At 46.0% G+C, this 13,367-nt stretch overlaps 1 protein-coding gene across 2 annotated transcripts in view; it reads left to right on the top strand.

The window, feature by feature from the left end:
- The window catches only part of Parp16 (poly(ADP-ribose) polymerase family member 16), a 32,537-nt gene that overhangs the window by 17,752 nt on the left and 1,418 nt on the right, over positions 1–13,367 (top strand). For both annotated transcript variants that reach the window (XM_041679823.1, XM_041679822.1), the window contains 3 exons: positions 904–1,110; positions 8,988–9,159; positions 11,777–11,918. In XM_041679823.1, the coding sequence (XP_041535757.1) occupies positions 904–1,110; positions 8,988–9,159; positions 11,777–11,918 (521 nt within the window). The remainder of the gene's footprint in view (positions 1–903; positions 1,111–8,987; positions 9,160–11,776; positions 11,919–13,367) is intronic.

The raw sequence follows: 13,367 nt of genomic DNA, 5'->3' as shown, positions 1-13,367 counted from the left end.
GCCATCCTGGGGGAATCTCACCTGCAATCACACTTGAAGGAGCGCACAGAGGTAGAAGGGGATTCTGTGGCCGCTTTTGCCTTTGTCACAGCCTTCTGCCTTGTGACACATATGTTGTAAAGATAAACCATGGGAACAGACGGGAGAGTGTTGGCTTTGTTGTGGGGGTTTTGTTTTTTGAAGACAGGGTCTTGCTATGGAATTCAGCCTGACCTGGAACTTTCCATCCCCATTCTGAAACCTGAATGCTAGATTGCGGATGTGGGCTACCACCCAAACCTGAAAAGTACTGGGAACATGAGACGTGATTTCTGAGCCAGGTGTGGTGACATGTGCTTTAACCTCAGTACTTGGAAGCAGTAAAATCTGGGCTACTCGGGATATGGTCTTAAAACCGAAGGAAAGATAAAGAGAGAAGTAGTCCTTGGGTTAGGAGCGGTCCGTGCTTCTCACCCACCTGTCAGTGTCCTTAGAGAGAAGCTCTCTTGAGCTCTCAGAGCGCTGAGCTGGATTAGAGAGGAACAGCTTCAGAATTATGAAGCGAGTTGTTCTGATGGAGGGAGCCCAAGGTTTGGGGTTGAGCCTAGCCTTTAATAGCTGAGCCATCCCTCCAGGCTGGGAGCCCAAGGTTTTAGGAGGCCTTTGGTCTGTCTTCTCCCTTCTTCCACTCCTTACCCTCTTTCTTCCATCCCTTCTTTTGTCTCATGTAGCCCAGGCTGGCCTTGAACTTGATATAGAGCTGAGGATGAGCTTGACATACAATCTTCCTGACTCTACCTCCCAGGCACTGAAGGATAGGCCTGTGTCAGCATGCTGACCATTAGCAGGACGCGTCTGCTGCACACCTACCAGCGTTCCAAGTAAACCTCTAACTCCTTCCTGTTTTGCTTTCATGTTTGCAAGTTCGAAAAGATCCAGCAGCTGACTGGTGCCCCTCACACACCTGTTCCCACTCCGGACTTCCTATTTGAAATCGAGTACTTTGACCCAGCCAATGCCAGGTTTTATGAGACCAAAGGAGAGCGAGACCTCATCTATGCCTTCCATGGCAGCCGTCTAGAGAACTTCCACTCTATCATCCACAATGGTCTACACTGCCACCTGAACAAGGTAGGTCCGGGGCTCGCTGCTGGGGAGCGTGGGAGGGGACTCATGGGGAGGTGGGTTGGCTGAGGCCATGGTGCTTGGAGTGATCACCTGGCCACCTGGGTCAATGCAGCATCTCAGGCCCACTGTGTTTTAACAGGATTTCTGGGAGATTTCCAGGCTGATTATGGTTGGGGAAGCATTAGTGGTTTCTGGCCTTAACTCTACATTCAGATTACTCGGGAAACTTTTAAAATCCCTGTGCTGCTGGCGGTGGTGACGCACGCCTTTAATCCCAGCATTCGGGAGACAGAGACATAGGGATCTCTGAGTTGGAGGCCAGTCTGGTCTACAGAGGGAGTTCAAGGACAGGTTCCAAAGCTACAGAGAAACCGTGTCTCGAGAAACAAACAACAACAACAAAATCCCTGTGCTGGGACTGGAGAAGAGGCTCAGGAGCTAAGAGTACCTGCTTCTCTTGCATAGGATCTGGGTTCAATTCCGAGGATCAACCTTGGGTGGCTACTGCCTGTAGCTTTCTGTAGTTATCCAACACCCTCTTCTGAACTCCATGGGCACTACACATAGAAACAGACAAGCAGATTCACAAACATACAAATAAATAAAAAATCAAGACAAAAATACTAGTACCGGAGAGCTTGGGGTGTAACCTAGCTGGTAGAATGTTTACATGGTGTGCACTAGGCCCTAAATTCAACCTGCAGCACCTGCGTAAAATGATGTGGTGTCCACCTATAATCCTAACACTAGGGAAGTAGAGGTAAGAGGATCTGAAGTTCAAAGTCATCCTGGGCTACTGGGGAGTTTGATGTTAGCCTGTGCTACATGAGACCTTGTTTCACAAAAACAAATGAAAATCCCAATGCCAGCTGCATCCCAGACCACTTAGTTGAGACACTGCGAGTAGCACCCACCAGTGTTCTTCACCAGCCCTTCCAGTGGTCATACAGTGTGGACCCTGAGCCAGCAGGAGAAACAAATCCAGGAGCACTTCATTGGAAGTGTGAAGCCTCAGGCCTGCCTGAGACGGCACTGTGAGAACCCACACTTTTTTTTTTTTTTTTTTTTTTTTTTTTTTTTTTTTTGAAGTTAAAATAAAAATGTGTGGCTTTATTTCAAATAAAATTAACAGTGATATATAAAAGTTCTTGGTTTTGAAATAAAAGCAGTTTGAAATAAAAATACTAGATAGTTTAATAAAAACTCATGAAAGCTGTCTTTGAGACAAAAGTATCTATCATTGAATGGCTAAGTATAACAATAAAAAGTCAAACTGAGTAGGGTTTTAGTATTCTTCTTGAAGCCTCTTGTAATTTTAACCCTTCCATGTGGCAAATCAAAATTAATGAGGCAGTTTTGACTGATAGAGGAAAAGATTTTAGGAGGGCAAAGTTGAGAGAAACGTTTGAGAGAAAACTAACATGATTACAAGCTGAGATGTTGAAATTCCTGGATCACTGTTCACATGGAGATAAACGGCCAATGAAACTGCCCATATCCAGACCCGGTTGGAAGCTAAATCAAATCTCTGGATGGTCAGCCAAATGATCGTTTTTTGAACCAATAACCTACCTGTGTTGAGTGCCTTATGCACTTTCTGGATACAGATAAATACAATGAAATGTGAAACCCATCATAATTGTGTTCAAGCCATTGAAATCCAGGCTAATGAGTCTTTAATACACTTTCTTCTAGTGTAGACAGACACCTCATAATTTTTGACTGTCCGTTAGGATTTAATGTTTTTCTTGAAGCCTTTCATTTGTAAAATGAGAAGCGCTTGCAGATTTCAGCATTGACTCAGAGACCTACGCTGATACTAATGAAGTAAAGCAGTCTTGGAAGTAACTATTAAGATGGAATGTGAAAATCTGACTTAAAATATTTGCAAGGAGCCGCATCAGTGCCCGTCTTCTCTGCAAGCAGCATTAGTGCCCTAATGGCCACGTTCTAGAATCGGCAGGGGAGCCTTCACTTGCTTCACTTGTCATAGCAACCCCTTTGTAGTTCAGCTGTGCATCACTTACATCACCATCTGCAGGTAGCTACCGATGAACATGCACTTAACTAGAAATTGTTAATTTAAGATGTAAGAGCTAGCTAGGGGTACACCCAAGCTATTGGCCAAACAGTCTTGTAATTGATGTAGTTTCTGTGTGATTATTCAGGTCTGGGTGTTAGGGAAATGAATGAACAGTCTCCAGTTAACATTCTTATACTTTGATAGACAACTTTAGGTTAGGGAAATTTTCTTCAATGACTTTGTTGCAAATATTTTTTGTGCTTTTGACCTGTGTTTCTTCTCCTTCTTCTATTAATATTATTCTTATAATTGATGTTTTCATAGTGTTCCACATTTCCTGCATGTTTTGTGCCAGAACTTTTTAGATTCAGCATTTTCTTTGACTAATGTATTTATTTCTTCTATCATATTTTCTTTTTTTTTTTTTTTTTTTTTTTTTTTTTTTTTTTCTCTCTCGTTTTGGTTTTTCTTTTTTTTTTTTTTTTTTTTTTTTATTTTAATTTATTTATTTATTAAGAATTTCTGCCTCGTCCCCACAACCGCTTCCCATTTCCCTCCCCCTCCCCCGATCAAGTCCCCCCCCCCCCCTCATCTGCTCGAAGAGCAATCAGGGTTCCCTGACCTGTGGGAAGCCCAAGGACTGCCCACCTCTATCCAGGTCTCCTAAGGTGAGCATTCAAACTGCCTAGGCTCCCACAAAGCCAGTACGTGCAGTAGGATCAAAAACCCACTGCAATTGTTCTTGAGTTCTCAGTATTCCTCATTGTCCGCTATGTTCAGCTAGTCTGGATTTATCCCATGCTTTTTCAGACCTAGGCCAGCTGGCCTTGGTGAGATCCCAATAGAACATCCCCATTGTCTTAGTGTGTGGGTGCACCCCTCGTGGTCCTGAGTTCCTTGCTCGTGCTCCGTCTCCTTCTGCTCCTGATTTGGACCTTGAGATTTCTGTCCGGTGCTCCCGTGTGGGTCTCTGTCTCTGTCTCCTTTCATCGCCTGATGAAGGTTAATATTCCTGAGGATGCCTATGTGTTTGTCTTTGGATTCACCTTATTTAGCTTCTCTAGGAACATGAATTATAGGCTCAATGTCCTTTATTTATGGCTAGAAACCAAATATGAGTGAGTACATCCCATGTTCCTCTTTTTGGGTCTGGCTTACCTCACTCAGGATAGTGTTTTCTATTTCCATCCATTTGTATGCAAAATTCAAGAAGTCCTTGTTTTTTACTGCTGAGTAATACTCTAATATGTATATATTCCATACTTTCTTCATCCATTCTTCCGTTGAAGGGCATCTAGGTTGTTTCCAGGTTCTGGCTATTACAAACAATGCTGCCATGAACATAGTTGAGCATATACTTTTGTTGTATGATAGGGCCTCTCTTGGGTATATTCCCAAGAGTGGTATTGCTGGATCCAGGGGTAGGTTGATCCCGAATTTCCTGAGAAACCGAAACACTGCTTTCCAGAGTGGTTGCACAAGTTTGCATTCCCACCAGCAATGGGTGAGTGTACCCCTTTCTCCACAGCCTCTCCAGCAAAGGCTATCATTGGTGTTTTTGATTTTAGCCATTCTGACAGGTGTAAGGTGGTATCTTAAAGTTGTCTTGATTTGCATTTCCCTGATCGCTAAGGAAGTTGAGCATGACCTTAAGTGTCTTTTGGCCATTTGAAGTTCTTCTGTTGAGAATTCTCTGTTCAGATCAGTGCCCCATTTTATAATTGGGTTGATTAGCCTTTTACGGTCTAGTTTCTTGAGTTCTTTATATATTTTGGAGATCAAACCTTTGTCAGTTGCAGGGTTGGTGAAGATCTTCTCCCAGTCAGTGGGTTGTCTTTTTGTCTTAGTGACAGTGTCCTTTGCTTTACAGAAGCTTCTCAGCCTCAGGAAGTCCCATTTATTCAATGATGCCCTTAGTGTCTGTGCTGCTGGGGTTATACATAGGAAGTGGTCTCCTGTGCCCATGTGTTGTAGAGTACTTCCCACTTTCTCTTCTATCAGGTTCAGTGTGTTCGGACTGATATTGAGGTCTTTAATCCATTTGGATTTGAGTTTTGTGCATGGTGATAGATATGGATCTATTTTCATTCTTCTACAGATTGACATCCAGTTTTGCCAGCACCATTTGTTGAAGATGCTCTCTTTTTTCCATTGTATACTTTTAGCTCCTTTATCGAAGATCAGGTGTTCATAGGTTTGTGGGTTAATGTCAGGGTCTTCTATTCGATTCCATTGGTCGACTTCTCTGTTTTTATGCCAATACCAAGCTGTTTTCAATACTGTAGCTCTGTAATAGAGTTTGAAGTCAGGGATGGTAATGCCTCCAGACAATCCTTTATTGTATAAGATTGTTTTGGCTATCCTGGGTTTTTTGTTTTTCCATATAAAGTTGATTATTGTCTTCTCCAGATCTGTGAAGAATTTTGATGGGATTTTGATGGGGATTGCATTGAATCTATAGATTGCTTTTGGTAGAATTGCCATTTTTACTATGTTGGTCCTCCCAATCCAAGAGCAAGGGAGGTCTTTCCATTTTCTGGTGTCTTCTTCAATTTCTTTCTTCAAAGACTTATAGTTCTTGTCAAGTAGATCTTTCACTTCCTTGGTCAGGGTTACCCCAAGGTATTTTATGCTATTTGTGGCTATCGTGAAAGGTGATGCTTCTCTGATTTCCCTCTCTGCTTCCTTATCCTTGGTGTATAGGAAGGCAACTGATTTTTTGGAGTTGATCTTGTATCCTGCCACGTTACTAAAGCTGTTTATCAGCTGTAGGAGTTCTTTGGTAGAATTTTTGGGGTCGCTTATGTACACTATCATATCATCTGCAAATAACGAAAGCTTAACTTCTTCCTTTCCAATACGAATCCCCTTGATCTCCTTATGTTGTCTTATTGCTATTGCTAGAATTTCAAGCACTATATTGAAGAGGTATGGCGAGAGTGGACATCCTTGTCGTGTTCCTGATTTTAGTGGGATGGCTTTGAGTTTTTCTCCGTTCAATTTAATGTTAGCTGTTGGCTTGCTGTAAATAGCTTTTATTATATTTAGGTAGGACCCTTGTATCCCTATTCTCTCCAAGACCTTTATCATAAAGGGGTGTTGAATTTTGTCGAATGCTTTTTCCGCATCTAGTGAAATGATCATATGGTTTTTTTCTTTCAGTTTATTTATATGGTGGATTACATTGATAGATTTGCGTATGTTGAACCAGCCCTGCATCTCTGGGATGAAGCCTACTTGATCATAATGGATAATTTTTCTTATGTGAGAACCCACACTTTAACAGGATCCCCAGGTGACCATAAGCATTGCTGAGCTCCTGTCAGCCCTGAGAAATTGCGGGGTGTGCCAAGATTCAGCAAGAGGAGGTCCTTCCCCAGAACTGTTTTCCTCTCATCTTCATGAGTCAAAACTGTTAACCACCCTCTCCCTTCTGACACTTATTCTACCCCTCAGGAAGGAGGAGGAGGATAACAGTCTAGGGCCTGTCGCTGAACAGGCGTGGGCAGCCATGAAGGCCTGGGCAAAGGAACTCATGCTGTTCCAGTCTGTCCTCTCTTCCGTGGCACTGGTGCCCACTATCCTCTGAGCTCACACAGCGATTGAAGTGGCTTGTATTCACAGAGGCTGCTTGGTTTCCTAGGCTCCAGGAGAAGCAGCAGCTGCTATTGTAGGCCAGCAGAGAGGGCATCTGAGGTAGTAGGTGCTGCGGGCCCTCCCCAGGCAGAGCAGCATCTGTCTCCTCTTGATGGGCTGGCTCCATCAGGGCTGATGTAGCCCCGAGGCTGGAGAAGCTTCTTCCAGCCCTGCTGCATCTGATTAGTGCTGGTGGGTTCTGCTGTGGATGACGGGCTTGTTTTTGCTGGCCCTGGGCTTGCTTCTATGGCCAGGCTACTGGAATCCAGGGGTCTCTGTTTTACCCTGGAACTTGCCTGGAGAAGTCGCCTCAAGTTTGTACTCTAGGGTTCCCTTGAGGTAGCTCATGTACCAGGGGAAAGCTGTGAAGTTATCCTTCTTGTGGGTGGAAATGCCCTAGGACTCTCTTGAGCTCTCTGCTCCCAGCAGCCTGGCACAAGGCTTTGAGTCTCAGAAGCTGAAGACATATGTAGGACTTAAGTAAAGGATTAATGTGCGGTGACAGAGAAATGAATGACTCAGTGGGTAAAGGTGACTTCTGCTAAGCCTGATGATCTGAGATTGATCCCAGGCACTCACATGAAGGGAGAACCAACTCCCACAGTTATCTCCTTACCTGTGTGTGTGTGTCTCTCTCTCTCCAACCAACTCCACTCCCACAGTTATCTTCTTGTGTGTCACACACAGAGAGACTGTTCTGGAACTCATGCTGTAGACCAGGCTGGCCTTGAACTCACAGAGATCCACCTGCCTCTGTCTCCCGAGTGCTGGGATCAGAGGTGTGCACCACCACTGCCCAAATGAATAATATTTTTAAAAAGAAAGAGAAAACTGCTGTGGGGTCTGATCAGAGGGTGTTCATTGTCCCTGGAGTTGGTCTGTGCCAACTTTGGAAAGATGGGGACATTGTCCAACTTGACATGGGAGCTTTCCAAAGACCTTCAGAGCTTCAGAGGTCTGTTTCATTTGCCCCACACCACAGGGTTTCTCCGTTCCAGAGCGGAGGATGTATTTCAGTGAACTCCTGGAGTCCAGGGTCATCCACAGACAGCAGTCAACTTTCAACTTGAGTATCAGGTCCGTCCATTGATGGAAGCTTCTGGACTGTGAGGAGAAGTGTGACCAGCGCCATGGTGGACGTTACTGTGACTGAGTGGTGTTCAGTTGTTGGTGCCTGTCATAGCCAAGGAAGAGTGTGTTGCCTGTACCTGCCATAGGCTCTGTTTGCCACACTTCCTTAGGGAGGCAACCAACTTAACAGCCCTTGTCAGGCAGCTGCAGCCTAGCTTCTTGGATGTTTTCTTAGCCCACAACAACACAGAGTAAAACTCAGCCAGGTCCTTCATTTAGTCCCAGTTTCTGGTCAAAGAGACTTGGTTTTGTTTATTTGTTTGTTTTTTGTTTTGTTTTGTTTTTTTGAAACGGGGTTTCTTGGTAGCTTTGAAGCCAGTCCTGGAACCTGTCTATGTAGACCAAGCTGGCCATGAACTCAGAGATCTGTTTGCCTCTGCCTCACGAGTACTGGGATTAAAGGCATGTGCCACCACTGCCTGACTTGTTTCTTTTTCAAATAATAGGATGTAACTTTCCTTTTGCAAACCCCTAAGTGTAGCTATGTTCAATGCATTGATGTGATGGGAATTACTCTGTTCATTATAACAGTAGCACCTGTGATGGCCTGCCCACCTGTGACTGTCACCAGATCGCCTTCAAATGCACATTGTTCTATGTACATTGTGTATAGTTGTGTGTGTGGTGTTGCTGAGGACTGGATGCTTAGGCAAGAGCTCTACCAGGGAGCTACACCACCTGCCCTGCCTTATGTCTTTGAAACGTGGTCATAAGCTTGTGGAGGAGGAACTTTTACAGCGTTTTGTAGGTGCAGAAACTGAAACACAGAATTTATGTAACTCGCTGGAACATTGAAACTGAGGTCTGTTTGGACTCCGATATCGCTGTTGTTTTTTCCATTCAACCTTGACCACAAGGTACAGCTCTTTTGCCAGGCTAGGTGGCCAGATCCTGTCAGCTGAACCCTGATCAGATGGGAATGTGTTTAGTCATGAGCCCTATGATGACATCAGGTTATTTGTCTTAAAGGGGTGGGAAGAGTGTGAAAATGTTTGTTTCCAGCTCTGTGGAAGAAGGACACATGCCATCTGGTGACACCTAGTCTCCATTCAGTTTTGTGTGTTTTTTCTTTTCGTCTCTGCTCTTCCAGACATCTTTGTTTGGAGAAGGGACCTACCTCACGAGTGACTTGAGCCTGGCCCTCATTTACAGTCCTCATGGCCATGGGTGGCAGCATAGCCTCCTCGGCCCAATCCTTAGCTGTGTAGCCGTGTGTGAGGTCATCGATCATCCAGATGTCAAGTGCCAAACCAAGAAGAAGGGTGAGTGAGCGCTTGGCCCAGGCCTGGCTGCGGCTCTTGCTCTGTCTCAGGTGTGGGGTGGACGGCCATTGCATGACAGGACAAAGGATGGGCTGCAAGGACGGGAATGGCTTCTCAGGGATGGAACACGTGATAGGAAAAGATCACATTACAGGTAGGAGTCAGGCAGTTCTGGGGAGGGGCTGACAAGGGGCAGCTGAGAGGGTTCAAGATGCCCAGGGAAAGCTTTGGGAAGGAGGCGGGATTTAACAAATGCAGACTCTTCCGGTGGACCTGAACCCTGTGTCTAGCAGCCACACTGTGGGATCCACAACCACCTGTAACTCCAACTGGCAACCACCTGTAACTCCAACTGGGATCTAACATTCTCTTTCGGCCTCATGGGTACCAGACATGTGGTGAACATACATACAATCATGCAAAACACTCATACATATAAAATAAAAATTAAGAAAAAAAAAACAGGTGGTGACTCACTCCTTTAATCCCAGCACATGGGAGGCAGAGGCAAGCAGATCTCTGTGAGTCTGAGGCCAGCCTGGTCTACAAATCCAGTTCTAGAACAGCCAGGGTTGTTACACAGAGAAACTTTGTCCTGAAAAACCAAAAACAAAAACAAAAAACCCAAGAATTAAGAAAAAAAAGATTTGACAAATGGAAACCTTACATACTTGTAAGGTGAGGGCATGGCTCGTTGGGAGTCAGAATTTTGCTATTATTTCTGGGCACTTGCATCATCAGAAAACCTGGTATCCAATTAACATGCAATAAAGGTTTGCTCAACAAAAGCTAAGGATAATGGGTCCAGAGTCTCTGTGCTCCGCTGGAGTGTGCTGGAATCCCCAGACGACCAGAGGGGCATCTGAGGCCATGGACTCCCCAGGAGCAGATAGCTAGCAGGCACCTCAACTCCACTGGCTTGAGGTGCCCCTTGGATTACATGCCCAGTGCCTCCCTCTGGGCCACCCTCCTCCAAGGCAGAAGAGTCACAGGACTGTCATTCCTGTCTCCAAACTGGGCTGTTGGCTTTACTAAGAAGAGGAGAATTCAAGACACAAACTGTTCTGGCCTCTAATGTGAAACAACTGGACCCAAGGAACAGGCCCAGGTCTGACGCCACCCTCCCAAACCAGACAGCACGAACGCCCGCTCGCGTGCGTAATTCTTAGCAAGTTTGCATATGGAGACATTAGACATCAAAACACAACTGCCCAGCCTCTGCTGCCCAGAGCCCTGGCTTGTGTTTGATAAAGCCTTTCTGTGTTATTAACAGGAAAGAGTGTCCTCCCTCCCTCTCAGACCAGACTTAAGTACTTGATTAGCATGTGCAAGGCCCTGGGTTCAGCACTGCACAAGTACACATAAAATCCACAACAACAAAAACAAAAAACAAAAAAAGTTTTGCCTGGTGCGCTGGCCTGAGCCTGTAGTCTCAGTGAGTAGGAAGTAGAACAGGAGGATCAGCAGATAAGGACTAGCCTTAGCATGGAGGTGCACACCTTTAATCCCAACACTTGAGAGGCAGAGGCAGGCTGATCTCTGTGAGTACAAGGCTAGTCGTTCCTGATTAGACAGAGCCACATAGTGAGATCCTGTCTGAAAAAAAATTTTTTTCCCCTTAAAATCTTGGGCAGGGCATGGTGATAAATACCTGTAATTCCATTCCAGTACTGGGGACGTAGAGAAGAGGGTCAAGAGTTAAAGGTTGTCCTCAGCTACATACAAGTTCAAACAAACAAAAGTCTTAGTAGGAGTGGTGGAAGTCTTTATCTGTTTTTGTGTTTGTAACCCTAGCTGTCCTGGAACTCATGCTGTAGACCAGGATGGCCATGAACTCACAGGCAATATGCCTGCCTCTGCCTCCCTCTCAAGCCTTTAATCCTAGCAATCAGGAGGCAGAGGCAGGTGGGTCTACTGTGAGTTCCAGGACAGCCAGAACTACATAGTGTGACCCTGTCTCAAAAAAAAAAAAGTGCTGAGGTCAAAGATGTGCTCCACCAGGCCTGGTGGAAGTAAGTGTTCTGAGAACTCGAGTCTAGTGTGATTTATTCAGAATGCCTCCTAGGCCCTGGGGTTGTAGCTCAATTGGTAGAGTATTCACCTGGCAGGTGTGAGGCCCTGAGTTCACCTTCAACACAGCATCAACTTGGTACAGTAGTGTGAACCTGCAAGCCCAGCACTCAGAAGATTGGAGGGTCAGAGGTTCAAGGTCACCCTTAGCTAGGCACTGAGTTCAGGCACGGGTGACTGGTCTCTAAACAGATAAATAAAGAAGCTGTCGTGCTGAGGCTCTCTGCTCTCCGGTGAGTCCTGGTCCTGGCCTGGTACATGATGCTGATCTGCCGTTTCAGCCTTCCGATTACGTCTGCCTTCTGCTTGTTCCGTTCTGTGGCTTTATTTTCCTCTCTCTGTTTTCCTAGTCTCTCTTCCCATTTGTCTTCCTGCCTGCCAGAATCTCCTGATTCGCACAGGAACACGGGTGCAGTCCTCAGCCTGCTGACTTTGCGCCTCAGGACCATGAACCTTGACTCAATTCTATTTCTAATTTGCCTCGTCCGTGTCCCCCACCCCCCACCCCGCATGACACCCAGCAAAGCGCGCTTCTCTCCTTTTTCAGATACCAAGGAAATTGACCGCAGCAGAGCAAGGATCAAGCACAGTGAAGGGGGAGATATCCCTCCTAAGTACTTCGTAGTCACCAACAACCAACTTCTTCGGGTGAAGTACCTGCTGGTGTATTCCCAGAAACAGCCGAGGAGGTAAGCTCCCTGCGTGAACTTAGGAGGTGGCTGCTGTGTTCAGAGTGTCGATCGCTCAGCCGTCAGCATCGCCTCTCCCTCAGCCTCGGGCCTCCGATGTGTGTAAAGCAAGCGCCCCATGATGCTGGACACCTGAGGGAAGAGGTAGAGAAGACGCACGTAGCTCTGACTCCAAAGGGACCAAACATACTAGTGGGGAAGATTGGTTTGGAAACAAGCCTGTTTGAGGGATACATGAAATCAAACTAGGGCTCCCTGGGCAATTGGTTTGTCTGAACTCCATTCCAGAGATTGAGTCGAGAGGCAGGATGGGAACCAGACAGTGGCTGAGAATGTACAGCTCAGCTGAACCTGCCATGGACCCAGATGCTTCATCTTTATCTCGCTAATGAGTTGATGTCAAGGACGTAGCACAGTGGTAGAGTGCTTGACTAGCACACAAAGGCCCTGGGTTCGATCCCCAGCATGGCAGAAGATACGAAATAAAGAAAGAGAGAAGAGGGTTGACCCCAGCAACAGATGAGGGCCTTTAGCTCTGGAGGACTGTAGAGGAGGCCACATCCCATTCCATCTAGTAGCATGGTGACAGGAAGATGTTCAGGGTCCCTAGGGGGACTGTCATTTTGTCAGCTTACTATGTTGTTGGAGTCTGTGGTGGAGCTTTTGCCAAACCCACAGAAAAGGGGTTGCATTGAATATTCTTGGGTTTTTGTTGTTTTGTTTTTTAAGGGTGTGTATGTGTGTGTTTGCACCCACGCGAGTGTGCGTGCACCCAAGGAAACAAGAAGGGCTTCAGATTCCTTGGAGTTGGAGATACATGCTATTTATTTGAAAAACTCCATTCTTAACTAACTCCCTAGCGAGTGTTTTCTGTGTACATATGGATGGCTTAGAACACCTCCCAGTGTAGCACACAGATTCCCAGGCTGGTGAGAATGCCTGCCACAAAGCCTGCCACCTTGAGGTCCGTCTCTGTCATCCACGTGGTGGAAGGAGAGAACGGACTCACACCAGCTATCCTCTGGCCTCTACACACGCGCGCGCGCACACACACACACACACACACACACACACACAATAATAAAAAAGATTCCCCCAGCTCACATTTGTCTCTGCTCATACAGACAAGACCTCCGCAAGGAGCTTGCAACCATCTGTGCAGACACACTGAGATGGGGGCATCCTTTTAAATACCAAAGCCTTAAGAAAAGCGAATTATAAAAGGCAATAGAGGAGCTAACCGGGGAAGAGTGGGTGAGCTCATTGCATAGCCGTGTTTGTGTAGTTAGAAAATGTTCTGTTGAAAGGCGAGTTGGTGGTGCCAGGGCCAACAGCCCCAGGTCTCTCGGGCACAGCCGCACGAAGCTTCCCTTCGAGGCTCACAGAGGATGAAATCCATCATGTCGTGTTCTCTGAGCCAGAACTTCTTGCATACACTTAAAACAAAAA

Source organism: Microtus oregoni, unplaced genomic scaffold (assembly GCF_018167655.1).
Source record: "Microtus oregoni isolate MIOR12 unplaced genomic scaffold, Mior012 000032F_ref0000030, whole genome shotgun sequence".
NCBI lineage: Eukaryota > Metazoa > Chordata > Mammalia > Rodentia > Cricetidae > Microtus > Microtus oregoni.
Note: the sequence above shows the minus strand (reverse complement) of the source record. Positions and strands in the feature narration are given on the sequence as shown.